Source organism: Tasmannia lanceolata, unplaced genomic scaffold, assembly GCF_043159265.1.
Source record: "Tasmannia lanceolata isolate RefF3 unplaced genomic scaffold, GAP_Taslan_0.1 ptg000007l, whole genome shotgun sequence".
In the NCBI taxonomy this organism is placed as follows: domain Eukaryota; kingdom Viridiplantae; phylum Streptophyta; class Magnoliopsida; order Canellales; family Winteraceae; genus Tasmannia; species Tasmannia lanceolata.
The window spans coordinates 3,544,739-3,572,458 of record NW_027518684.1 but is presented as its reverse complement, the minus strand read 5'-3'; the positions used below and the strand labels follow the sequence as shown (position 1 = coordinate 3,572,458).

The following is a 27,720-nucleotide window of genomic DNA, read 5'->3' as shown; positions in this document are numbered from 1 at the left end:
TCGGGTTGCCAAGGCCTCAATCCTAACCCAACCCGAAATTGAAACGGGTTGGCTTTTCCCAACCCTAACCCGACCCAACCCGAGGAAATGCTAACCCAACCCGAGCCAAAATCATGTTGAACCTGTCGAATTGGGGTTGAGCCCGACCCAAATTGCACCCCTACAACCATCATAAATCATAATGACCCTCCGCCCTTCATTATGCACCCCTCCAATTAGCTTCTATGGCGTTTAACAAAGTGTACTGCTATTACCAAAGCATGGGCGTGCTGATTAACAACATATGGGAGTGCAGATACATGCATGTGGTATCCTTTGAGGTTAAGTTTTATCCTTAATTAGTAGGGGGTATTTCTGTAGTTTGAGTGAAATGAAAGCCCTTTTCCAAAGTTATGGTGCTCATAACTCACGCTATACTCCAAAGTCCAAACTCTCTCATTCTCATTCTCATCAAGGAAACTCTCTCATTCTCATCAAGCAAACTCTTGGAAGAACAGGTAATACAGTCTCTTCCCAACCTTTCTCTCCTCTTCCCATCTCCTTGCTTTCAAAAGAAGGAAAGAAAAAAACCAGTTGGGTCATTTAAACAAAATTTTCTAGTTTTGATGACAGTCTTTTATGTCTACTAGCTAATACAAACTCACCTAAATTAAGCCAAAACCTCCATATTTGTGCTCTCTTTTATTTTCAGTACTAATCTTCTGTTTTCATAACTCAAACCAGGAAATTCAGCATTAATTCCTCTTTTATTTCCCCACAAAGAAAAGAAAAAATCCGTCATACTTGATAATTATGGGGAGAGGAAAGATAGAAATCAAGCGGATCGAAAACACGACAAACAGGCAAGTTACCTTCTCTAAACGAAGGGGAGGGCTGATCAAGAAAGCCCATGAACTCGCTGTTCTCTGCGATGTGCAGCTCGGCCTTATCATCTTCTCCAGCACTGGGAGGATGTTTGAATACACTAACCCTCCATTAAGGTTCATATATATATAATTTGTTTTGTCAATTTAATTTTCTTGTATTTGGATGGGTTTTATCAGTTGGGTTTTTGTTTTTTTCCCTACAAATGTTCATGTCTTCATCACCATTGATTGTATATATTTCCTAGTGAAAGATAATTCGACTTTATTTTTCAAACTATGTGCTTGTTTGTTTAATTTTCAGCGTTTTCTGTTTGGTGTAGTCCCATTTTTTTTCAAGATAGGTTACTGATTTTCAAGTTTCTTCTTTTAATGGAGGCATTTTTGCATAGTTTCTGTGGCTTGGCTAGGAACTTTACAGTGTTGCATATTTGTCTCTTTTTCATCAGTGGCTATTCTTCTTTCTCTCTTTTTGTTAGCTTTTTATAGTATTAGATCTGTTTGAAAATCAAAATCACCATCTACATTGGTATGGGTTCTTTATGTCATGAGAGCTAGTATTCTGAGGTGTAAGTCCCTTTTTTTCTCAGAATTAGATCTTAAGCTTTTTATGAAATATACAAAAAAGAAAAAAGAAAAAAGAACTGGTATTCTTAGAATGACCTCTGCCATTCTCATGTTTCTTCGTGAATTCTTTTCATGCAATTTTTCCTTGGGTCATGGAATTCATGAGATGCAGATGGGTTTTTTTTTCCTGTGATTTGTTTCATTTTTAGCTGTTGTTGTAGGCAGTTTTTAATGATTATAGGCTGAAATACAGTTAACTTTTGGTCAACTGTTATGGGTGTTTTTTATGCGATTTGTTTCATTTTGAGCTGTTGTTCCATGCATTTTTTTAATGATTACACCCTGAAATACAGTTCAAATTTACTCTACTGTTATTTCATTTATATTGTCTTTGATATGATATACAATGCATGAAATTTGTAGTAGTTGTACAAGTGATGAGTAATAGTAGAAATTGATGGCTTATATACACCATTCTGGTTTTTGGTCTATAATCTCTATAGACGGATATGAGTAAAATCTGCTTAAACATTGTGTTTTTCATTTTACTTAGGTTAAAATTTGGATGTCTATCTATCTTTCTTTTTTCTTTTTTCTGAGGATTTATGTTTCTTCATCATATGTTCAAGTAATACATTGCAACAAGAAACATTTTATATAGGTGGGTTTATTAAGGGTGTGTGTGCAATGATTCCAACTCTTGTGAGAATCAGAATCGCCCAATGCGACTCCGCCGGGTTTCAAAAAAATGGTTGGAAATCTATATTCTCCCAAACTATTTTGACGGGATTTGGACAATTGAGCTTCGGCGGTGTGTTTGGCAAACATGATTTTTCCCCCTCATTCTCTGCACAGAAAAACGAAAGAATTACTATGGGGAAGCCATTCAAAAAAAAAAAAAATTACGCAGAGAACGGTTGTCGAATGCAACCTATCATGTAGATACTTAGGTAAGCCTTAGATACTTGTATGGATGCATATATTTGATATGGCTAGATACTAGTAAGGTCGCAACTTGGGTCAAGTTTTACCGGACCCACATCGACCCGACCCAAAAATTACATCGCTCACGTTTAGAAATCATGAGTCTTTGGTCGGGTAGGGTTTCATGTTGAAAAACTCGACCCAAACTCGGGTTGGGTCGCATTTAAACACAAAAACCCAACCTGACTCTTATAGGTATGCTATGATTTTCTTAAATATCTATTAAATAACATGTCAAATTATTTTTAAGTACACTAATATAATTGTTTTCATTGAGGTGATAAGGTTTGTGATGTAAGAACGTAGTTTCTTTATGAATTTATGGACTAGATCGACAACTTAAATTTAGAGAATTTGGTGGGAAGATTTGAAATTAATCACTATAGAGATTTTGGCAGATATTCAACACTCCCTCTCAAATGTACTGGAGACTGATCCACAAGCCAAGTTTGTCTCATAAGCTTGTGAATACATCACAAGGGAAAGACTTGGTGAAGATATCGACAAGTTAAATGTGAGAGGGAAATCACATGACCAAAGATTGGAGTGCAGCCTTCTCTCAAACAAAGTGGTATGGTCATTGTCAATGTGTTTTGGGCGGGCTTGAAAAAATTGGATTAACTGTCATATACAAAACATTGATGTTGTTACAGAATAAGGTGAACGACTAAGGATGAGAAACTCTAATCTCATGCAGAATGAAAGGAAGCCAGGTAAGTTCGGTTGAGGTGGAGGCTATGACATGATACTCTACCTCGGCACTAGAGCGTGCGACTATTGATTGCTTTTTCGCACTCCAAGAGATATAGTTTGAGCTAAGAAAAGTACAAAGGCCAATTGTGGATCATCGAGTAAAATGGCAACCAGCCCAATCGGCATCAGAAAAAGCATATAAGTGAAGAGAGTTATACGCTATTATACACAACCTGAGGTACAAAGTTGCTTGAACACATCATAAGATATATTTGACTAATTAAAAGTGGCCCACAATACGGTTGTGCATATATTAGCAGTCTAGCAGACACTGTTAACCGCAAAGACAAAGTCTAGCCTGCTCATCGTGAGATATTATAGAGCACCTACAATATTGTGTTAGTGAATGATATTTGGACAAGATTCATTGGCTCCATTGAGAAAAACATGTTGGTTCAACTGTTGAACTATATTAAGATCGAAGACCAAAAGGATGGTGAGAAGTTATTAGAGCTTTGGGGTAGAGGATCACGTTCTTGGATCAAGTGGTCGCTATATCGATGTTCTTGAAAGAGATTTGAATTAATTATCTTTCAAACATGAGCCTACAATTTGAAAAATCTAACATGATTGAAGAATTTATTACTAAAATATTGAAATACTGCTGATAAATCACAAAAGAAAATAGCATCTTACCAAGTACAAAACCTGATAATATATTTATTTTCAGGAAAACTTTTGAAACCCCATAGGCAATTTTTTATTTCTTTTTTGGTTAGAGCAGAAATTCATCATAAATACTAGGAAAAAAAAAGAAACCTCTTTTGAGAATTAAATTGGTTTGTTGTTAAGGAACCTTATCATTTTTCTTATTTTATTTCAAATATTCTATCAAGGCTTTTATCTATTTCTTCCTAGATATTTGAAAAAAAAATTCATAGTAACCATATGTTAGCTTGACAGTCAAACTAAATGCATTTTATCAAGGCACTGCACTCCTAAATCATGTTTTCATATTCCATATGTTGCATGCATCCATATATATTAGACTATATTGGATCTGGTAAGATCTGGCATTTGGATCATGGGGGTGTATAAGTAGGTTAGATGAGATAACAAGGATAGATTAGGTAACTAGATTAGATTAGGATTGCTGTTTTCTCATTCCATAGGTATCATTATATTTCTATTTTTATCCCCTAAGTACTTTATTTAAGCACTATTTATGGTTATGTATAATCAATAAAAATTAGTGAACATTTCCCATAACACCTATATACAAGTTTCTCCCTCATAATCACAAAACAAAATATCATCTTAGCAAGTACAAAGCCTACCAAATATCTTTTCAGGATAACTATATGGAACCCCAATGGTAATTTTTTTTTGGTAGAGTAGAAATTCATGATAAATCCTAGAAAAAAAATTAAGAAACCCCTTTTTCAGATTTTAAACTGAGGTTTGTTTTCAAGAAACCTCATGATTATTCTTATTTTATTTCAAATATTCTATCAAGGCTTTTATCTATTTCTTCTAAGAAGGCTGAAAAAAAATCACAATGGCCATATGTTATCAAGCACTTCTAAATCATGCTTGCATACTTTGTGTGTTGCATGGGATGACATGATTGATAATAAAATGAACTTGTTCATATATTTAGCTTCAACATTAATTTCTTTAATCAATCATTGAATAGCGCTTAATTCCTAAACTCTTTATGTATGTTGAAGCATGCGACAAGTCATCGATCGGTATGAAAAAACGTCCGGCAATCGTATCCAAGAGTATGATAATCAGGTAAGATTGATATCCCTAAGCTCATTCTCTATAGAAATAGAGGCATAAGTTTTGATTTTTTCTTTGTTTCTCCCTCAGCAAATATACTGTGAGATAACAAAGTTGAAGTATGAGAATGAAAAGCTTGAAGGTAGCATGAGACACTTAATTGGTGAGGACTTGGACACCCTATCGTTGAATGACTTGCATCAGATCGAACAACAATTAGAAATTTCTGTTAATAAGGTCCGAGACCGTAAGGTATGTTTTCTTCCTTAAGTGCAATTAGTAGTTAGCTTAATCATAATTTCATGGTATAAAATTCAATAGCAATTATGAAAATAAGTATGGGTGGAGCTTTTTTCTTAAATGATTTATTATATGAAGGGAAATGACATAAGCACAACCATGTTTTTATAATTGCACCATCCCATCTTGCTGTTTATTATTTAAAGAGCTGTCAAGAGTTGCTACCGTTCCCAAAAAGCTCTTACAAACCAATTTAAAAGTAAAAGACAAGCTGTGTTTGCTCAATTATTAAAGAATGGTTGTGTTGATATCATTTCCCTACATAATCTATGTATCATTTATGAGATGTCGAAGATTAAATGTGGATTTTTATTTCTTCTCGAAGAGCTTATTTTTCTTTGTGTGGGATTTTCCTCTTGTTGGATGTTCGTTGCTTAAATAGGAGTGTCTTCCCAGCAACTCTCATTTTAGTTTAATATTTTGTATTATTTTGGAAATGCCTTAATTTTTAATGTAAATTAAGCTGGCTTTGATTGTAAAAATATTTACTTTAATGTAACTTCCTAAACAAAAAGTTCGGCCGATCCTTACTTTATTATGTAATCAAAATTTGATCAAGTCAAACTAACCTCAATTTTTTTATTGGGCACACAGAACCAACTATTGCATCAACAAATGCAGAACTTACGCAGGAAGGTAAATATTACAGTATGTATCGCATGTTATTTTGTTTTTCTCTGGTTGAGATGGGACCGAACCCATCGTCTCAACGTTGCGACCATTACACCTAGGTGTGCAGATTGGGCCGAGCCGTGTTGAGCTTTTGCGAAAATGATTTGGAATCAATGGGACCCTTCAACCTGATTTTATGGTAAAACCTCAACAAAAATTCCGAAAATTTGACCCGAGTTGCACATCTAGTTACGCCCTAGCTATAGCGTATACGGCTCCTTAGCTTTCTTACCTTCTATGTTAATATGTTGATTTTTTTTAATTGTGTTTTTCTTTTTCTTTTTGCAACAGGGGGACATACTAGAAGAACAAAACAACCACCTTTCCCGCTTAGTAATGCCAATTCTCACTAATGAGTTTAGCTTAGATTTTTCTATTGAGAAGTAAATAGAAGATTTGATTGAAAGTTTCTAATTTTTTGTATTTTGATGATGGTTAAGCTTGCAGAACACCAAGCTACCATGGAACATAAGGTGGTAAGTGACCAACGAATGTTAGATCATTTTGGTGCATTTTACCAAGATGAACAAGCAAGGAACATGCTTCAATTCTCTCCTGAGCTCCATGAATTTCGTCTTCAACTTAGTCAGCCTAACCTTCAAGATACCAATCTTCAAGGACATGTCCTCCAGCTCTGGTATGAAAACTTCCCTCCTTGAAATGATACGGACATCCCCATCGACCCACGCATAGTGACAAATTTTTATGATATTTAAAAAAATAGTGTCATTTTGAGATTTTTTTTTATGAAAGAGATTCTGAAAAATGCCAAAGGTATCTTCATAGTTTATTTTTACCGCATAAATATCACAATAAATTCACAATATTATTTATTGCCCTAATTTTAATTCTTAAACATTATATTTTTCATTATTTTGAATATTATATTTTTCAAATTATTTCTGATATAAACCCAAAATAACATAAAAATAATAGATCCTAAGACAAATATTTGTGCAGAGGGTAAAAAACATTTCTGTTTAAAATAGATCTTTTGTTTTCCCTGTTTTTCAGCTCTAACTCATCCTCTCCTCACTCACCACTTCCTCAAATCTATCTCTGTCCCACCTATGTGCCTCACTCCTACACTAACAAACAGAAATTTCCATTAAATTTTTTTCATGGTTGCCAAACATGCCCTTACAGCATATTGGTTAAAAGGTAAGGTAAAAATACTAAAGTGATACTGTAAAACGTTTCTTATATGTGTTTTTGCAGATTTATAAGCTCATGAGAGAAGGGCAAGCACTGTAGCTGGAAGTTGTGTGTTCTTCCTTTTATATACGTGATAGATTGAACTATCTTTTGGCGTGCTCTTTAATTATATGTTTTAAGTGTGACAATTTGATTTGTGTGTGGTTGTGTTTATGGGTTTCTATATGACAAATTGAAGTAAGTACTAAAATAAGTATGGGTGGAACTTTTTTGTTTAAAGATTGTTATATAAATTATGTATCATTTATGATGATTTGCAATGGTTTTATATGTAAAAAGAAGATTGGTGAGAGAATAGGATGACAGTTTTTCAATCGAAACCCGGTTTTCACTTGTGATTAGATCACAAGGATGAGGTAAATTGATCTCATGTTGATAATATGGGGGGCTGCGAATGAGTCCATAGATGTAAAATTCTGAACTATAGTAAAACAATGTTGGAGAGAGGGAATTTTAACATAAATGAAAGCCGAACTCTTCCAATCTTAAAAACAAGTTGGGCAATGGGATGTGATGTGCAAATGGCCAAAATTGTAAAATTTTAAGTTCAGAATTTCGAACTTGTTGATCCCTCTCTGAAGTAGGATAGGGATTGGACAAATTCCGAATGCGAGCAACAATCTTATAAGAACCCTTCAATGGCAGTTCAGACAAGGCCCAAAGATAGGTACAAGCTCACCCTTATGAAAAAAACAATGGAGTTGTAGTTCTATTAGGTGGCCTTATCAAACAGTAAGCTCACTAAGGCCACGTTTGGATACCAGCAAGATTTAGATTTGGATTTAGTTGATATTTTTAACTAGATCAGATCCTTAGAATTTCCATATCGGTTACAACAGTGCGAAAAATTCCGATTTTCAAATCTTTTCTGCGAGACATTATTTGGAAATCAACGTTTGTCGCAACTTCCATCACCATCGCTGATCCTCACGTTGCTCCGGCAGCAGCGAGACATCCCTCCCTCCCTCACTATCTCTCTTTCTCTCCCTCTTAAATCATGATCATGAAGATGATTGATGTGTTTTGTATCCAAAACTCAAATCCAAATCAAAATACAAATGCATGAGGTATCCAAACGGGCCCTAATAGAATCCTCTTAGCCAGTGAGTGCTATTTCACTTCCAAAAACCAGAATGTTTGGGTTTTAATAGCCGATGGTAATAAAACACCATAAAACTCAAGTCAATCTCTTAATTCCTTGAGGAAACTTGACACACTTCTTGCATACTAAAATCCGAGAAATTATATGGTGTAAGGCCTTACAACAATAAGGCCTTTGTACGGTGGGGGTACCATCCTTGATATTTGATCCAACAACAGCTTCTCAAAAAGTGAGCTGCTGTTGGATCAAATATCAAGGGTGGCACTCCTACCGTATAGTTGTAAGGCCTTACACCATATAAAAACTCCTAAAATCCATGCCCTAAAATTGCTTGAACACTCTTAACTTTCAGATCGGATGAATTGCTAAAGGACTTTAAGTTTCCAAACATCAAAAAATGATTCCAGATAATGGCTTTTAAATGGTTTCCATAGTATAAGCAGGTAACACACAAATGGAAAAAAATTCTACTCCTAGTGCTAGGCCAAAATAGTGGGATTAGAGGTTTGTGTGTAATCCTAGCACTTTGAGCTCAGATGCCTACATTTGAACCGAGTGGAGATTCATGAATAAAACGAGAGGCATTGAAAGCTAGTGGATTCAAGGAACAAACAACTTGTCACAATGGAATTTCTGGGAACAACTTCAAAGAGGAAAATTTTGGGGAATTAACAAACAGAAAATATAAAAACACATTCAACTTGCAAAGAAACTTCTTTTGGAAAAAGGTTTCCCTCTAAAACGAAATTTAACCACCAAAAATCAAATTCCCCAAATATTTATTCAGAAATCAAAGTCTGAAATGAAAAGTGAGAGTAAAGCTGGCTTTTATAGCCCATTAAAACACTAAACCCCTAATCTACTCTTATTTAATGGAAAAATGACAAATAAGAACTAATTGCCTATACTACTCCCACATAGCTAGAACAAATGAAACAGAAGCAAAAAACCTAAACTAAAGAGCTTCTAGGCGGATGTAGGTTTGCTAAGGGGATGATCCTGCATCAACTTGGGTACTTGTGGATTTTCAGTGCTTCTCAGAGAGTTGATTTTTCTCTGCTTGGGACTTTCCCCTTGGTGGATGTTTGTTGCTTATGCACAGTAATACACGGGGGACCCCGTTTTTTCTCCTCTACAGCCTATGTTTTAGGTCATTTAGTTTTCAGATCAGAGGTCATGATCAAGGCTTTGTTGGCTACACCAATCATACAGGAACCCACTAACCATATATTGATGCGTATGCATGTGCCATTTCGCCACCCACCATTTTTCAGGCAATTTTGCAGAAAGCCATTTTGGGCTCACTATTTAAGGAGAGAACAGCCACCTGGTAGCAGATATATACATATGCTAGGGAATTTCGCAGAAAGCTATTTCCCGGCTCACTTTTTCAAAAGAGAACAGCCACCTCGTAGCAGATTTTGGACACCCTACATCCACATACACATGCTTATATATAATCCACTGTTTTACCCTAATCGAGTTCTCAGACTGAGTTTTGCCCCCACCAAGAATATCAATACTCCAAAGACTTGCCCAAATCAACTCCCTTTTACCTTGGTGGAGTTTTGAAACAGTGATATAATCATAGAACAGGGCAAGCTTAGAGCTGAAACAAACATAGAGCAAGGCGAGCTTAGAGCTGAAACAAACAAACAGTTACATACCCTTTTTTTTTTTTTAACAAGACAAACAGTTACATACTTGGACTAGGTGAGATGCTGAACGCGCCAACTATAACCCATAACTAGTGATTAAATAAGAGATGCCATGGAAGAAAGCAGCTTTGACAATCAAACTTCAAACATCACTTAAAAACAAAAACTCAACATGGTTAAAGACATCTGATCCTGTATAATAATAACCACATAAAAGCAGAAGCGAAGAAAAAAACTTACAACTTTGCAACAATCGTGCACTTTAATCTATCAGAACCAAGAAGAAACACAAGAAAAAAAGGCAGCAGATGAAAGTGCAAGTCAAGTATGGAAACTAAACCAGTAGTGTCAGCGTTTGCAAAGTCCCCTGAGAGTGTATTTGCTGTAAGAATGACAACGATCCAGTTGCCCACTGAAGCGATGCCGACTGCAGAGTATGTGCTGCCATTTGGAGACTGAGATTAGGGTTGAGCATTATAAATTGAAAGAAATTCTTAAAACGGTCCCAATATTTCGAGGAACAGATTTTTGAAAATAAAGAAGCACGATAAGATGAAGATGACAGAACTTTAAAGTGAAGTAGAAGAATCTATACACAAAGTAGAAGAGTTTGCAAATGTACAATTCATGTAGTGATCTGTATTTTTTGCAATTTTCCTGTTTGGATTGTAGGAATTGTTGAGAAAAGTTGGGAAAGGAATTTTTTTTTAAAGTTCCTACTTAAATATACACTAAAAAAGATGACTTGAACCAACCCTATTCAATTTTTACTTAGAGGGCCTTCAATTTATGATAATATCCATCTAAACTAACCATAATCAAATCATTTTCCTCTAAATGTTGAAAAGAAAAAAATTTCCCAAGAAAAAAATTTACTTCATAAATGTTTTCTTGCAATCCAAACAGGACCTTAATTTAAAAGTAAATCCCAGTTTGACGAGCCATTACTGGTAAGTATAAGACTAGGTACCCATCTGAAAACTAGGCAATTGGTATGAGTTTAACAGTGGACATAAGAGTTTTCAAGGTAGGAAGAACCAAAGCGAGAACCCAACAAGCAATCTTTTGGCACACATAAGTCCTAACCTCTAAATTGAGATTATTAGCATCGAAGAATGTGCATGTAGAAGTTATAGTAGATGCAGAGATCCAAAAGGTGGGGTAGTTTTCTTTCTAGCATCTTGGGGTCAAAAGTGCAAATGGAGGAATATTGCATTATTGCTCATCAGAGTAATGGGATAGATATAGAGAGCAAGGGATTAGAATCTATACAGCATGAGTACAAAATAAGGATGTCAACCACCAAATCATTTTGGAATTACAATTCATATTAAAGAAGGCAATGGTAATTTTATGCATAGCTAAAGTAAGAGTTGTGCTCGAAAGAAGAACGAATCCTAGTTTGAACTCTGTTTTAATCAAGATAACCAAATAATCTATGACACTTGGGGCATGCCAGGCAAGCATGAAAAAAAATTATGGACTATTAGTGGGGTCAGTTGTGAGGGAGGGGCAGAGAGGGAGAGAATTGAGAGGGTGAGAGTGAAGAGGACATGAAAAGCACCTGAAAAAACTAGAACAAAGAAAAAACAAATTTGAAGTAGACCTTTTTTCACTGTTTCTAGAAATTCCTTATGGTCTCTCTATTCCCTTCCCCCTCATGACCTCTCAAATCCCTCCTGCTAAGCCCATCTTTCACAATTGGGCCCAGAAATAATTCATGGAATATTTTTTTCATGACTGTCAAGCATGCCCTAAATGCTTAATGTCAAATTTACATGAATTTAGGAACATCCTTGCTGCAATGTATAAGCAATTAATAGTGCATAGAAAAGGAATTAACGTAGGCATGTATTGCTACTTGGGAAATAAGAAAACTACCCATCAATGTTAAATTAAGTATCTCAATGCAGTCCATTCATTCATTCACATAGAATAGAAACTAAAAATGAAAGAAGGGACCTGTCTCCCAGTTGTCCGGGTCCAGAACCATGCATATGACCAAGACACTGGTTTAAAGGGCAGCGTGCAATTAGCTATGGTTGTTTCCCCATACTTCCAATAGGCCAAAGGCAAAGAGGGAAAATAGAGAGGAGAAATCATGTAAGAGAAGTCGGATTGTAAGAAATCACTACAACTTTCTGAGCTCTCTCACATGAATTCTCTCCTCCATTTCTCCTCTTCACTAAGTTGCCTTGAAAACAAACTAATAAGTTCTGTTGGAAATAAGGTGAAACAACCTTCGCTAATCGCAACAGGACGAACTAGTCATTACAATTAATTCCTTGATTAAAGGATGAAGGAGCAACAATAAGAGGTTCTCCTTCCAAATTACAGGTTTTACTTCCCCACAGAGACCAACTGTTCTTCTTCTAACATAAGGAGGAAGAGGATGCATTCTTCCTCTTCATCTTGTGAAGGTCAATTCAAATCTTGGAATCGGAGTGTTATTCGGACCCTACTTCCTATGTCTCACCATCCATTGGAGTGTCCTAGTAGGTCCTACTTTTATTTTACACAGTTAAAGTTCTCAGTGGGCTATAGACTCAGGGTCAATGGTTTGAGAAAAAAGAGAAGAGGGTCACTTGTAAGAGAGATGGATGAAAAAATATTAAAAGTAGAAATCGTTCTAAGAATGCATATGACTAATTTTTTACTAAAACACCCCTCAGATAATACTTGAAGTTAGAAAATCGGATTTAGGACTGTCCCATGGGCTTTTGTTGGTTGTCAATCGATAATAATTTTGGATCCTATGATAGGGTCTCGAAATGTGTCCATGGATCCTGGTAATGTGTCCAAATCTTGTCCATTTAAGTTCGGATTTGGATGGTCCATTGAAACCCCTATCCGTAATGTGTTAGGACCTAGTATTTTTCAAAAAATATTGAACTATTCACCATTGTACCTTGAGAAATGATATCAGCACAAGTATACTTTAATAATCTCACAAGCCCAACTTGTCTTGTCTTTTCAAATGGATTTGTGAGAGCATTTTAGGAATTGTAATAACTTTTGACGGCTCTTCAAGTACCAAAAGCCAAGATGAGTTAGTGAAAATATCAAAACATGGTTGCGCTGATATCATTTCCTTTACCTTTATGCTCTATTTATGTTTTATTGGCCATTGGTGTGAAGTAGCCAATCGACGGATCAAGGAGATTGAGCAAGGGATGCAACTTGGGTCGAGCTCAACCTTATTTCGGCTCAGGTTGGGTGGCATTTCTTGGGATTAGGTTGGATTAAGGTTCGGAAAAAGCCAACCTAATTTAGGTTCAAGTTTGGCATTTCCTAGGATTATGTTTTTTTTTAAAGGGAAGTGATATATCTGCCTCTTTTTTTACTTGGGATAGCAAGCTACAGTGTATCTGATTAACGCTCGGACAGAACTCACACGGGGTTGATTCAGGGTGCATGCCTATAGAGGAATGCTAAACTGAAGGGAGCCCTTGCAAAAACCAGCCGCAAGGGCATGCCCGCTGAATCTACATCAAAATGCATTAATTATTCCATTGCTTTTAAATTTCAATGTTATTATAAGGGCAGTGATAAATCGACCCCCACCCCTCTCTCTCTCTCTCTCTGCACTGCCCTATACGAGGTCGATTTAAGACATATGGGGGTCGATTTATCACTGCCCTATTACAAATGTACTTTGCTGATTTGAACCAATGAGGGCATCCTTGCTCTAGGGGCCCTTCCCTTTAGCATTCCTCAAATATAAACTACAATTATACATACATGGGGACTTGCTAGGCAATTTCGCATAAAGCTATTCCACTGCTCTCTTTTTCACAAGAGAACAGCCACCTCATAGTAGATTTTGCCTCAATTAAAATCGTCAAAGGCGGTACCACTAGCACAGGACTTCACGGTCGGGCACCATATAAAAACTCCATATACACATATAGCCTTTTTTTTAAATCCATTTGATTAAAACCGAAAAGTATTAAACACGTTCTATTCATTGAATCGATTTTTTTTTTTTGCATTTCCGTTTATTGAAAAGTCTTTTTGCCAACAAATTTTTGTAACTAAGGGACCGTTTGGATACACAGATTTTAGAATCCACAATTTCTTCAAAATTGTAGATAAGAGACAAGAGAAAAAGCAGACTAGCCGTCGTTTTCTTACTTCTCGCCCTTCTTTCTCTCATTCCCTCAGCAAGAGCGTAGCAGAATTGCCTACAAACAAGCCCCTTTTTTTAAAAAAAAAATTTATATTCTTCTCTTTCGCTTTTGAGTCATTAAACTTGTCTTCCCTGATAATTTGTTGTAGCCACTAGCCGCTAGACTTCTTGAAGTGTTATTTGTATCATTGGAATCAGACCCTGGAATCATCATCCTATTCTGATTCTGACGTTTGGTTCAAAAACATGGTTGAAATCAAAGAGTGGAAATGACACTAAGGGGGAAAATTCAAGCATCTACGTCACGCCCCCAAGAGGTGGTATTCTGATTTGGCCCCGGTCAGAATGAATTTTTTATTGGAAGTTTTTGTACTAAGGCAATGTTATTTGGAAATTGTTGTACAACGCCATGTTTGGCCACCATGAACAAATACCTCATTGAATATTTGTGTGGCCAGCTGTGAAAAGTTGGCACGTTATGGAGTCTTGACTTGAGAGGGTGGGAGTGAAGAGAGCATGAAAGCTCCTTAAATCTATGAAAACAAAAAACCTAGATAATTTTTCGTAACTACTGATGCTCTCTCTCCTTGCCATTCAAAATAAATTGATGCTCTCTACTCCCACCCACTCAATTCTCTCCCTCTCCCTCATCTGCCCCTCTCACATGACCATTACGTGAATGCTTAAATCTTTTATTTTAATTTTTCTTCCATTTATTTATATGTGAATCTGAATAAGAAACAATATAGAATTGATCAAAAGAATCACAGTACGATTGAAATAGAAATGGCTTAACCACAATAAGATTGGGTATTTCAATCTCTTTGTATCTTCTACTGGTCAATCTGAATTTGACAACTAGAAAAAAAAACAACCAATGACTAAAAAATATAAAAACATTTCACCTTCCTTCCAAACATTATAAATTTGCCAACAAAGCCACACAACCCATTTCCCTCTCCTCTTCTACTTACTGCTTATTGGTTGTTTCCCCTTTTATCTATCTAGAGAACTCATACGGTGCCCGACCATCAAAATAACAAGGGCGGAGAGAGAAAACTCCTCCACCCTTGATTTCTGAACCAGCAAAAGCTGTCTTTTTTTACTTTTTGCTGGATCGGAAATCAAGGGCAGGTTTGTCTCTCTCCGCCCTTTATTTGACGGTCGGGCATCAGATAATTTCTCATCTATCTATACCAAATACATCCATCTTGGAGAAATGGGCGCCCTTTACATATAAAGGGAAGGGGGACATTTTTTTTCTCTCTCCGCCCTTGTTGTTTAACGGTCGGCCACCATATAAATTCTCTCTATCTTGTTTGTCAGAGACATTTATCATACCCGGAAGGGTGTGGCTCTTTGGCGTAAAGTCATGGGTTTTCTCCCCAGTGACCAGCGTTTGAATCCCCCCTTGCTTACCCGATGCACATGGTTTCCGGGTGATTGCACACATCCGCAGGGAAATAGTCCTACCCCTAAAGGGGGTGGGGACACCCTTCGTTACCAAAAACAAAAAAAGAGACATTTATCATTACAAATTTCTTAATTTTTCTAATTGGACAACTTCAAAGCCAAGAAATTGTAGTTTCTTAATTGCTTTTAGACAAATACAAATTGCCAATACTAATATTACATATTTCAAAGTTTCCTCGGTCAACTACTATCATAGCTTTCTCAACAATTTCTTTTGAAGCCGAAAAATTTGAACTGAGACTTTAATATGCAAAATCGCAAGAACATAGTCAGTGAATGAGAGTGTTTTTTTATACTCTGGCATAGCAATAGGCCCATTAATTCGTCTGATATCAATAGAGACCTGACACCTGAACAACATTCAGTTCTTTGAGTACTGTTAGTTGAGTAACACTTGTAGATTATTTGATTACATCTTCTTCAACTCTTCCATTATCTAGATTTCTCCGAAATAGAGTGGAACTTGCTCCATGCAGCCGCTATGTGTTGAGACCATAACCTCCATGTCTTTAATTTTTTGTTATTAAGGAATGACAACCCTCTCAATGAGGTTGGATACAATTGTCCAGACCAGTCTCCGATGCAAAGCCACAATAATAACATAGTTGTTTTGCCCCCGCTGCAACGAATAAAGATGATTTCTCGGAGCGGCCCAAAAGGGAAGGATTGGGCTACATTTGGTGACTACATAAACCATGTGAATGTGAATGAGTGGTATCATGGGAGGATCTCTATTACAAACTAAACCATCAGGGATTTTCTTCACCATCGGCGTAATTATAGACGCCATTGGTTTTCTTCTCCTAAGTCTCCTACCTACAAAGATTATATAACAAGTATATAAAAGCACAAATAAATGAAGAATAAAAAAAAAAAACTCTTCCTCTGAATTAGGCCTCGTCAAGTTTTCGGCAGTTGTTTTCATTTGGGAACAAACAAGTAGGTGACTGTTAATTGGAAAATGCAAAGATGTCATATAATCCAAATTCCAACGTGTCAATAAATATTATTTTAAAAAATGGAGATGTTAAATATCATTCAAGAAAAATGAAGAAAAATGAAAAGTTATCATACCCTTTATTTGTTTCCTATATCACCTGTTCCATGAAACCTGTAAAACATACACAACTATGAATAATAATTACACAACAAAAAATCTCTAAATCTCTTCATTCTTAAAAAAAAATAGAAAATGCAAATCAGATTAGTGGTTATTCAGATGAAGAAGGCCAACATTCTTTTTCTTTTTTTTTAAATCATGCTACCTATGTTGGAGGCATTGAAAGTATCCTTTCTTAATTACACAAGTTGGGAGTTGATCCCGTCGATAACGTCGACTGTGTTGAATCCCTGATATGTAGGAGTCGATTTGGTTATCTTATTATATATTTGTTGGTTGTTTCTTAGAGTCCTAGTGTGTTAGGGGTCTGCTGAGTTTTTAAGCTATTGAGTCCTATTGGTGTAGGAGTTTTGGGAGTCTGTGTATCTTGAACGTTGGAAAATAATATGGCAAGCAGAATTTCATTATCTCGTGTTTTCTCAAGAAATATGACAGAACTTAGGGAGTTCGAACCTTCCAGATATATGAATCAGCTCAGGCAAAAAAAAAAACTTAAAGAACAGAGATAAGCAAAAAGAGAATAATAGGAGAATGCAAAATACAGATAGAGAGAGTGAAAGAGCAAAATTACCTAAGAAAAGCAAAAACTTGTTTCTTCCTTCTTTTTCTTAATCTTCTTCTCTTCTTTTCTCTCCCAAAATCGATTATTCGACTCAAATTTACGTTAATTTTGAATCCAATAATTGGTTTTGAACTCACAATCGGTGGCATAATCTCAAACTAACATGGCATACGCTTGAGAAAGGAAACGATTAGGAGTTTTTTTTTTCTTCTTCTTCTTCTTCTCTTTCTACCTAGATGAAAAGAAGGGCGGGACAGACCTGTTAAAGCGGAGGAGTGATTCTATGAAGAAAAAACAATTTGTGAGCAGGTTTTATAAGCGGGGTTGAATTGGTTTTCTTGGAAATGGCACTCAGTTTTGAAAAAGCACAGGATCCGTGTGGTTTTCTCTGATTGGTTCATTTACTATCGACGAAATTATTTTACTTGCTTCTGTGTTTTCTCTCGCAATCCACTTTTTAGGACATATATTTGTGCCCTTTTGTTACTTGGGACAGCCCCCTCTTGTGTATTTATTTTTGGGCCCCACGTACAAGGGTGTAAATGGATATTCGGAAATTCAATTACCGTCCGCATCCGAATCCGTTTAAAGCGAATATTATCCGAATCCGTTTAAAGCGGATATTATCCGAATCCGTTTATGAGATATCCGGCTCTTAGCGGATGCGAATCTGGTAAATGGTATATCCAATCCGTTTAACATCCGAATCCGAGAAGTAAATCCTTTTTATTAATTATTAATAATATCATTAATATTTATTTTTAGTAATGACACACTATCTTTTGTTTCTATAAGAAAAGTGAATATTCTTTTTAGAAAAAATAAAATAAAAACAAAAATAGCCCAAACCCATTCCATCATATACAAAAAAAAAAGGAAAAATTCAAAGACCACTACCAACACTATCATCCATCCCCATCCCCATCGCCTCCCTCTCTCTCTCTACCTTTGTTTTAAAAGGAAGAAGAGGATCTCATATATTTTAGGGTTTGAGAGTTAATTTTGTGAAGAGAATGTAAAGGTCTAGTTTTAGGGTTTGAAAAATTCATTCGAGTAAATAGGAGAAAAAAGATAAAGTGCTGCAATAAAATGTTCAAATTTACCGGATAAACGGATACGGATAATATCCGAATTCGAACAATATCCGACGGATACGAATTCGGTAATAGATATTAAATATCCGTCGAATCCGAATCCGAATTCGGATAGTGTATACTGTAATCGAATTCGGATATAGCCATATCCGCTCCGAATTCGATCCGTTTACACCCCTACCCACGTACATCTATCAATCCGAGTGGGTACAACAAAGTCTGGCCACTAACTCACCTTGATTGCATAATCCGGCCGTCTGATCTAGTAGGCCTAGTCTAGGGTTCCCAAGAGAAGCTAAACCAATTTGTACCTAGACCTAGCAAGAAGTGACCCGGACCTGCGGGTCGACCTGGGCCACCTGTAATTTCCAGGTCCGGGGTCGCAATTTAGTGACCCGTTTTAGTTTGACCCGAGGATCCACCCGGCCCGGGTGCCCATTAAAATGCAGAAACTAGTCATCGATGTAGAAACTCTATTTTACCTTTTTATTCTTGTAAAACTCAGGAATTGTAGTGGAATAGATGGACTTTGTCTTTGGCTTTTCAAACCCTAGCTCAACGTGAATTCCAAAAGAGTTTCTTCAGTATAGGTGTTTTAGATGATTGTCCAGTTTCGCTGGTGATCGAAATATTCTATGCCTATGATGGTGAGTTTTCGAAGAGTAATATAATCATAAAACAAGGCGTGCTTAGAGCTGAACCGAGCAAACATACTGATACTTGACTAGGGGAAGAGACAAGCAGCCAACTGTAACCCATAACTAGTGATTAAACAAGAGAGAGCATGGAATAAAGCACCTATTTATAATCAAACTTCAAAGATCAATTGAAAACAAGAGCTCAACATTGGTACAGAGTTCTGATCCTGGATATAATTAATATCCATATAAAAGCAGCAGCCAGGAAAAAAAATTTCCAATTTTGGAACAACCATGCACTTTAGCCTATAAGAACCAACACGAAACCCAAGAACAAAGGTAGCAAATGAAAGTGCAAGTCAAGTATGGAAACTGAACTAGAAGTGTCAGCGTTCGCAAAGTCCCCCGTGGGTGTATCTGTTGTAAGAATGACAACAACCCAGTTGCCCTCTGAAGCGATGCCGACTCCAGAATATGTGCTGCCGTTTAGAGACTGAGAGTATTGGCTTTCTGTGAAATTAGAGAGTACTAGACTTGGAACCAGGCCTGGAATACATGCTGGCATTATAGATCCATCTCTAGTGACAGTTACATTGAGATGACAGTGGTCTAGAAGGCTTGGATAGTTTGGAAAATTTGGCTCCGTCCCGGGAACAGTATCAGAACCTGTGGTATTGGTGCAATCTTGGCCCTTAAATTGTCCAGCGATTTGGTCTGCTAGACAGTCTGCATTTTTGTTATCCGTAAACACCGACAGATTTAAGGATGTTCTGTAGCTGTTAATTCCCTGAAGAAGTTGTCCATTGGCATCTGTGGAGGGGTTGACAATGGGATATTTGATGTTATATATATCCAAAACAGATAGAGATAAAAAGAAAGGGAGAACAAATGTATAAAATATCTCCAAGATATTAGTATCATGCAGAAAACTTAGTAGAGCTCCTTGAATTATATTTGGCAAGAACGACAACATATGATCTTAAGTTGTTTCGGATAACACAAATGATTTTTAATAAATGCCTTGCCAATAAGTAGAATCTGGTACAGAATATGATTAATGATGATCTTTTGTTTATGACCCAAGTTATGCAAAACTCAGTCATCAATATAAGCTTTGGAAGAGAACTCACATGTATCTGTTTTTTCAGTTTAGTTTATAGGTTTTGTCTTGCATTGGCATCTTGCACCCTTTGTGTACTTCTTTTACTTAGTTTGATATATTTTGATCTTGTTACCACTCAAATATGTATGCGCGCGTGTGTGTAGGAACACTAGTATGCATCAATTATTATTTCACACCCCACAATTTTTAATAATGAAAGGGGCACCTTTTGGTGAATAAGGCCAAACGACGTGAAACAAGTACCTTACGCTCTCATTTGACATATATGGATAGAAAGAAATGGTAGGATCTTTAAGGAGGAAAGAAGTTGGGGAAGAATATCCGTAGAAGAAGTTGGTTCTGATTTTTTGGGCAAGAGACAAGCTAGCACCAAGTTACACTGTGGGGGATATTCTAAGGAAATGGAAAACAATATCTACCGAAAAAAGAGAGAAAAGAAAAGCTGATGGAATCCGCCACCAACAGGTTGGTTGAAATTAAATTTTGATGGCAGCACTTAAGGAAATCCAGGACAAGCAGGAATTAAGTGTATTTTACGAGACTCAAATGGAAGACAGTTGATGACCTTTTCAGGTCGCAAGTGCAACGCAAATGAAGGTAAGGCTAGAGTTTTACTTTGGGCCGTTGGGGTTATAAATGGTGAATAAAGGAGAGGTGAGGCCCACTAATTATTGAGGAAGAAAGGTGTTTTAAAACTCCCCCGCGCCATCGTGGACTTCCCCGAGTCAGATCCCTTCTAGCTTGGCTGCGTTCCGCGTTTTGTCCTACAAGTCAATAAAAACTCCTTTGACTCTCCTGAGCTGTGACCGCGTCAACCGAGTACTCGATTGCGCCGTGCCGAGTTGACTAGGATTCTCTTTGGCCACATTTTAACCTGCATTCGCATTTTGAAACACTGGTCGAATGTCTTGGCGTGGGCCTCAGACAAAGCAAATGGCCCTTGAAAGTTGGCAGGGATTATATTTGAAATTAGAGATATAGAGTGGATAATTAATCCCAAATTCCAGCATATGTTGCAATCGACAAATGATAAGGCAGATAAATTAGCAAAGGATGGAGTGGAGGAGGAAGTGGAGATTGTTGGGTTTAGTGAAGAGCTAGATGGGGAAGAAATGTTGAACTTAGGACTGAGATTGTAATTTTTGTACTGCTCTTTGGGACACCTTGTCCCCTATCTTTCTTTCTTGGTTTAATAAAATGTTATCTTTCTCAACTCAACTCAACAAAGCCTTTGTCCCAAACTAGTTGGGGTCGGCTAAATGAATCCTTTAGAAAAAATTCATGAAGAAGGTAAAAGGAATCTACCCTGCACTAATCCTGGTTCTAGTTGGGTTCTTCTACGTGGATCATTTTCTTCCATTCTATCCTATCCAAGGTTGAGTTCTCTGTTATGTTCCTAGCTATCAAGTCTTTCCTCAATGTTTCTACCCAAGTTGTTTTTGGTCTACCCCTACCTCTTTTTACTCCATCAATTTGGCACGAGTCGCCTCTTCTCACCGGGGCATCCAAAGGCCTACGTTGGATATGTCCAGAGGTTAGAATTTTGAAGTTGCATCGTCCCTACCATAAACGTGCCATGTGTTCAGTGATAAGGGTCATATGAGGATGGGCTAAATCAATCACAGCCATTAGAGCATCGTAGCCATCCTTGCGTAGCATACAAATGGACAACTGACAAACTTCAGAAAGCAAACAGCCCCTCTCTGATTGAACCATAGGTTTACAACTCCCCCGCATCCGCGTCAGCTCCCTTTTACCTTGGCTGTGTTCCGTATTGCGCCGCATCCACGTTCTGCAGTTTGCCTAACAGAGTCAATATAAATTCCTTTAACCCTCCCGAATTATGACCGCATCAACCGAGTACTCGACTGCGCTGTGCTGAGTCGACTAGGATTTTCTTCAGTCGCGTTACGCTCCACATCCGTGTTTTTAAACACTAGATTGAACCACCGGTATTGTCCAACTGCCACAATTTTTGGATTAGGAATCATACATCCGGTGGCCTATCAGGTCGACATCTCCAATCATCATACATATTTGCAATAACAATTGTGGTGTTTTTACGCAAATAACCCCCATTTCATAAGTTGACCTTTCTAGGTTTGAAAGCTAACACATTAGAAGAGCAAAATCCCAAATACTGATCGCATTTCTCCATTTTTTACCACTCGTACACCACATCAAATCAAAGTATATAGATTGCCACAAGTGAGCAACTGTGACCATGCATACCATTGATGTGTATGTAATTATGTGTGCTGAGAACCATCATAAATTGTATACAGTAGAGCATGGGGGGTTTAGTCTGCATAATCACAATTTTCACTCTAGGACTAACTACAACATGCTGCAAAGAGAGAATGAATTTCGTAGACTAGGGCATGTAAGAAAAAACCAAATAAAACCCTAATCTAGGTGAAAGGGTCCTATAATTAACTAAATATTAGCAGATACCCAAAACCCTCAAAAATCATTAAACAGATGTAACAGAAATCCCAAGGATAGAAATCTCCCTGTTCCTACAATCACAATTACTTAGGGGGATCGTGAAGCAAAAAAAAGGTAAATAAAGAAATCCCCGAAGAAATCAAGCTGAATAAAAGACATAAGATAGAATAAACCTTCTTGTTCGTACAACATCTAGAAGCAAAAAACTATGAACAGAAATACGAATACTAATCTTCATAAAAATTTCAATTACCCGGCAGTAGAACTCCTTAAATACTACAAGCCCCCCCCCCCCCCCTCTAAAAAAAAAAAACAAACAAACCAACACATCACCACAGAAAAAAAGGAAGGGAGAAAAGAAAAAAAAAGATGAAGCAAAACACAGCCTTGACTTCAAATTGTCAAAGTACTCTAGAATCAGTTAACTTTTTCTCTGTAGTAATTTCAAAGTCCGCAAATTTGTTGAGGTGTTACAAAACCCCACCATCAAACCAAGTACATAGAATAAAGTTTGATACTATATTTTGAATGATAGATAATATTTTTATTAGAGGAATGCTAGACTCAAGGGTGCCCTTGCAAAAATCAGTTGAAAGGGCGCCCCCATTGGCTGCATGTCACCAAAGGGATTTGCTGAACCCCTTGCAAACCCCTTTCATAGCAAGGGGTTCAGCAAATCCCTTGTTTCTTCTGTTGGACCTTGCCTTGTTGGCACACAGGAAAGGTCCTTGCATAGTTTTCCACATCGTCTGGCTAGCAGTATGTTGCCTCTAGTAGGGTCAGGGTCCTACACTACTTTGGCTTGGGTGTCCTCCCCATCTAGTATCATCGCACTCCTTGAGGAGTTCTCACCTCAAGTTTAATCACCTTGACACTTAGTCATTCTCCCTTGATGAATAAAAATTCATCCTTTACCCAAACTGTCATGTTTTTTCTTCATACCCCAAAGGCTCCTAACTTTGGGATCCTTCTTTAACCCCTCTCTTATCTCGTTGGATAGTGTGCTTTGGAGCTACTAATTGTAGCTAGTTCTTCCTATTTAAGAGCTGTTTGTTGTGCCTTTTGACCTGATGCATAGGCCACCTAGTTTGTTCTCCAAGTTTGGAATACCAACATCATATCAAATTCCTCCAGAGTACGCCATTGTATTGAGCATGTTTCTGACTTAAGTTATTTTGTATCTGGAAGTAGCAAGTGGCCACGTGATTGGTCTTAAGTCTTAACTACAAATCTCAATACAAGAAGATAAGTCCTCAATGCCCTGGGCCAATGTACTAACTGTTAGAAACCGAGAGATCTCTAATCTCTCAAAATAGGATCAAACACAATGTGCATCAAACGACAAGATGAGATGCAAGAAACATAAACACACAAAGCAAGAACATATAATTTACGCGGTCCGGCAGTTTGTCTGTCTACAGGAGAAGAATTTTATTTCGATTATGGTTACAAAACTCTCCTTTCCTCTTAGCTAAGAAAACACACAATACCTTACTACTCATAACCTTAATACGTGGCTTATATATTAATGTCACTAAATCAAGAAATTGCCAAAATACCCTTTAGCACAAAAATGAGAATTGGATTGTCCTTCCGGGGTGTCACACACATTAGTCAACCAAGGTGATCAATCACTGCCTGAATACAACACATCTACACAACAATAAGATTATCATCTCCTTCTCTTGTTGGATGTATCGTCTTTCCAAGTGTTTAATTTTCAACTCTTGTAGGATATTGGGTGCTCATCCTGCATGAGTGCCCCTTGGACGGCAAAGCTTGAAGCATTAGTCTTAACTTCAAATGGTTCGGTATAGTTGGTTAACTTGAGGACTCATTCATCCATGGAAACCCTTATTAAGTTGTCAAATGCTTCTTGGCATTCACTTGTCCATCACCAGGCCCGATCTTTCTTCAACGAATCCGTTAGGGAAGCCGCCAGACGAGGATCACCTTGAATGAACCTCCTATAATAGCTGCAATTCCTAAGAAGGGCCTCAACTCGAGTACATTGCAATTCCAATGCCCTAAGGAGGGTACTTCTTTCAGGGTAAAGTAGCATTTCTCCATCACGTATAAGGTGTTTTCCCAAGGTATTTTGAGACCGTCCGTAGATGCTCAACGTGTTCTTGTAGAGTCTTTCTAAAGACCACAATGTTGTCTGAGTAATATTCTACAAGTTGATCCAAGTAGGACGGAATAATTTGTTCAAAAGGGTGTAGGGTGTTGCTGGATGTTTGGTCAATCCATACGGCAGTAGTTGAAATTACTTCATGCATTATGATGCACATTGTCTTCGGGTCGTCCCCTTTGGCCTTGTGCACCTGCTAGTACCTCTATCTTAGATCAAAAAAGGCAGCCCAGTGCACGAGGCTCCTGACATTGCGGGGTCTGGGGAGGGCTAGATGTACGCAGCCTTACCCCTGCTTTACAGAGAGGCTGTTTCCGTGAATCGAACCCGTGACCACTAGGTCACAATGGAGCAACCTTACCGTTGTGCCAAGGCTCGCCCTCTACCCCTATCTTAGATCCATGGTTTTAAATTTCGGATTTGGCTTTGGCTTCGGTCGCCACGGAAACGGAAATGTTTCTGTTTCGGTTGGAAATTTCAGTAGAAATCCTATAAAATCATGAGAAAATATGCAAATGATAGAATTTAAAGATGAAAATTCACGAAATGCTAGAATAAGCACAAAGACACACTTGGAATCCATCACATAAGCAAGACAGTCATCCATAGTAGTTTAAAAACATCGAACACCTAGTGACATGCAGTGATAATTTTAGTACATACCAAATTTCACATAGAATTCACATAAATATTTATACATAATACATGCACCACATTTTGAATGCAACTCATTTAAGTATAAAAATAACCATCTGATGAGTCAAATTTTTCCCATTGAATGTAGATTTTTGCCTTTCCTTTTAACTTCCTGTGCAACCACCCAGATCGCAGGGATCGTTCAAGTGGCAGGATTTTGTGCTCGTGGCCCATTAGGAGCAGGGCCAACCAGATGAATAACATGGAATCCCCGCCACATGTAGGATCCAGAGTGAGTAGCATTATTTTCTATGAAGCATAAAACGGCCTGTATTAGGCCCTGTTCATTTTGGATTTTGAGAATTGATTTTGAGATCAAAACTGATTATTGGACTCAAAATGGCGTTTACTTTCAGGTCTAACAATCAGTTTTAAACTAAAATCAATTATAAAAAAAAAAAAAAGAGTCCAATAATCAGCTTTGGACTCAAAATCCAAAACAAACAGGGCCTTAGCATTGAAGCATTTCATTCACATTCAAGTTCTGTGAATTTCAATAATCATAATTACAGAAAACATCAAACCAAATAGATCACCAACTAAAGAATGAAATCTGGTTAAATATAACTCCCCAATCATCCCACCTACATTTAGATCATTTTCAAACGTAATACAAAATCAAACCTAGATTCCTCATATATATTTTCAAACACCAGCTGAAAGAACAAATGAAACTCACAATCCAATTGCCCACAGCTTGAAAAATAATAACCCATCAAGAAAACAAAAAACCCATTTGTCTTAAACACATAAAAGAAGGACCCAACAACTTCAAAACAAAAACCCATCAAGAAAAGCAAAAACCCATTTGTCTTAGACCCATAAAAAAAAAGCCAACATCAGATAATGCAAAGAAAGGGGGGAAATGCAGAGAGATCCATAAGAACATAGTCTAAAAATTAAATTAAGAAAGAGAGAGAGAGAGAGGGGGTGGACTTTACCATCAGATTTAGCCGAATAAGCAAGCAAGAGAATAGTATTGAGGAACAAGAAGAGGAAGAGATGGTGGCGAGGAGCCATTTCCGTTCTAAGCTGGGTGGAGGAATCAAAGAATAGAGTAAAGATGGAAGAGAGGTTACATCCCTTTGTCAACACCACACACATATATTATTTTCTTTTGTTTAAGGAAACTCTTCTCTTTTTCTGCTTGACTTTCTCTCTTTTTTAATTCAATAAGCAAAGAATCTATTGCTTGTTTCTGAAGCGTCTTCGTCTATACCAATTGGCAGAAAAACGCGGAAAATACTCGTGGCAGCATTGAAGACTCGAGATTTTATATGGTGTGTGCGCGTGAACAAAGTTAAGTGGGGCCCACTTCAAAGGATGATCCAAACCGTTAATTTGTTGGGTCACAAAGTAAATAGGCTGTACACAGTAAATCATTTCGATAGGATGATCCTAACCCTCCGATCTGTAAACAGGAGGGTTAGGATCATCCTATGGAGATGGTCTATGGGACAGATCCTATTTATGTTGTGGCCTGACAAATGAATGGTTTGGATCATCCTTTAAAGTGGGGCCTACTGTAAATACTGGAGTTGATTTTGGTTAGACTCGCCCTTAACCTCACACGTGTCGCAAGTGCCTAGCATTGATCTTGTGGGCCACCACCAACTGACATAGAAAGTGCACGCAAGTATGCTTAGCATTTCAGGTGAGATTACAAAGCTTATAAAATCCAAGTTTTACAATCCTGGATTAGAGAATCCATGAACCAAAATTTGCTCCTACAACTTCAACAAGCTTGTATTACTAGTAGAATAACCATTGGATGTAGGTCAAAAAAATTCCATTCCAAGATTTTTCCACGAAAAGAAGCTCTGGTTTAGCAAGGTTCCAAATTTCTTAGAAAATAAAAGTTCAATTTTGGGAAAAATAAATTCCATGGAAAATTAGGAAAACTCATTTTTTTTGAAAAATTTTCCATGCCCCTTTCTCTTTCAAGTAGATGGGAAAAAGAGAGGTTGTTAGTAGTCAGTTGGTAAGTCAATTTCGGAATGGAAGTCTGTCTCCAAATGCCCAGTGGGACCCACACAACCCACCTTCCCACGCACATGCACAAAAGCCATTCGCCCCATTTTCTTTCCCCATCAACTACTCTTTTCACACTTCAAGGGGGTGACCCTGGGAAGAAAGGGAGGGCAAACATATCATTTTCCAACACATATTATGTGGGTCATTGATTAACAACTTTTATATACACCTACCTCATTAGAAGAGGGATCATATGGTTTGTGAGTCTAGTGTGCTCTAACTCTTCATTTTGAGTCCTGAATACAAAATGAAGAGATCCGCCAGCTCATGTTGAGGGAGACTGAGAGGGAAGGTGGTACTTCCTACTGGAGAGGGTGAAGGAAACTGTCTTATCTCTGGATTTTCAATTACTTATTTCCATAGCATATTTGGAAATCTGATTTTTTCACTGTCAATCGTTGATTTGGAAATCAAAAGATTTGATCCGGATCCA

At 37.4% G+C, this 27,720-nt stretch overlaps 2 protein-coding genes and 1 long non-coding RNA gene across 3 annotated transcripts; 1 reads left to right on the top strand and 2 right to left on the bottom strand.

The window, feature by feature from the left end:
• Positions 1-439: 439 nt before the first annotated feature.
• Positions 440-7,332, top strand: LOC143880811 (MADS-box protein AeAP3-2-like). Its single transcript, XM_077383789.1, has 8 exons — positions 440-497; positions 724-980; positions 4,838-4,904; positions 4,983-5,144; positions 5,787-5,828; positions 6,156-6,197; positions 6,305-6,501; positions 7,083-7,332. Coding segments are annotated over exons 2-8 (699 nt in total). The 5' UTR covers positions 440-497; positions 724-792; the 3' UTR covers positions 7,084-7,332.
• Positions 7,333-15,640: 8,308 nt separating this feature from the next.
• Positions 15,641-17,398, bottom strand: LOC143880810 (uncharacterized). Its single transcript, XR_013251792.1, has 3 exons — positions 17,133-17,398; positions 16,516-16,552; positions 15,641-16,257 (listed from the first exon to the last, which is right to left on the bottom strand). It is a non-coding gene; the product is annotated as an uncharacterized LOC143880810 (long non-coding RNA).
• A 1,604-nt stretch (positions 17,399-19,002) lies between these two features.
• Positions 19,003-26,475, bottom strand: LOC143881474 (putative GPI-anchored protein At5g19250). Its single transcript, XM_077384556.1, has 2 exons — positions 26,195-26,475; positions 19,003-19,665 (listed from the first exon to the last, which is right to left on the bottom strand). The coding sequence occupies exons 1-2, from the start codon at positions 26,355-26,357 to the stop codon at positions 19,157-19,159; spliced, it is 672 nt and encodes a 223-aa protein (XP_077240671.1). The 5' UTR covers positions 26,358-26,475; the 3' UTR covers positions 19,003-19,156.
• Positions 26,476-27,720: the final 1,245 nt, after the last annotated feature.

Excerpts from the sequence above, each read along its gene's own strand:
- LOC143880811 (XM_077383789.1), top strand. The coding sequence starts at position 793 with ATGGGGAGAGGAAAGATAGAAATCAAGCGGATCGAAAACACGACAAAC. Across the intron at positions 5,145-5,786 it reads ATAAGGTCCGAGACCGTAAG|AACCAACTATTGCATCAACA; the intron begins GTATGTTTTCTT and ends TTGGGCACACAG. Across the intron at positions 6,198-6,304 it reads ACAACCACCTTTCCCGCTTA|CTTGCAGAACACCAAGCTAC; the intron begins GTAATGCCAATT and ends ATGATGGTTAAG.
- LOC143881474 (XM_077384556.1), bottom strand. The coding sequence starts at position 26,357 with ATGTGTGTGGTGTTGACAAAGGGATGTAACCTCTCTTCCATCTTTACT. Across the intron at positions 19,666-26,194 it reads TTATTCGGCTAAATCTGATG|ATGCCAATGGACAACTTCTT; the intron begins GTAAAGTCCACC and ends ACCCCTCCACAG.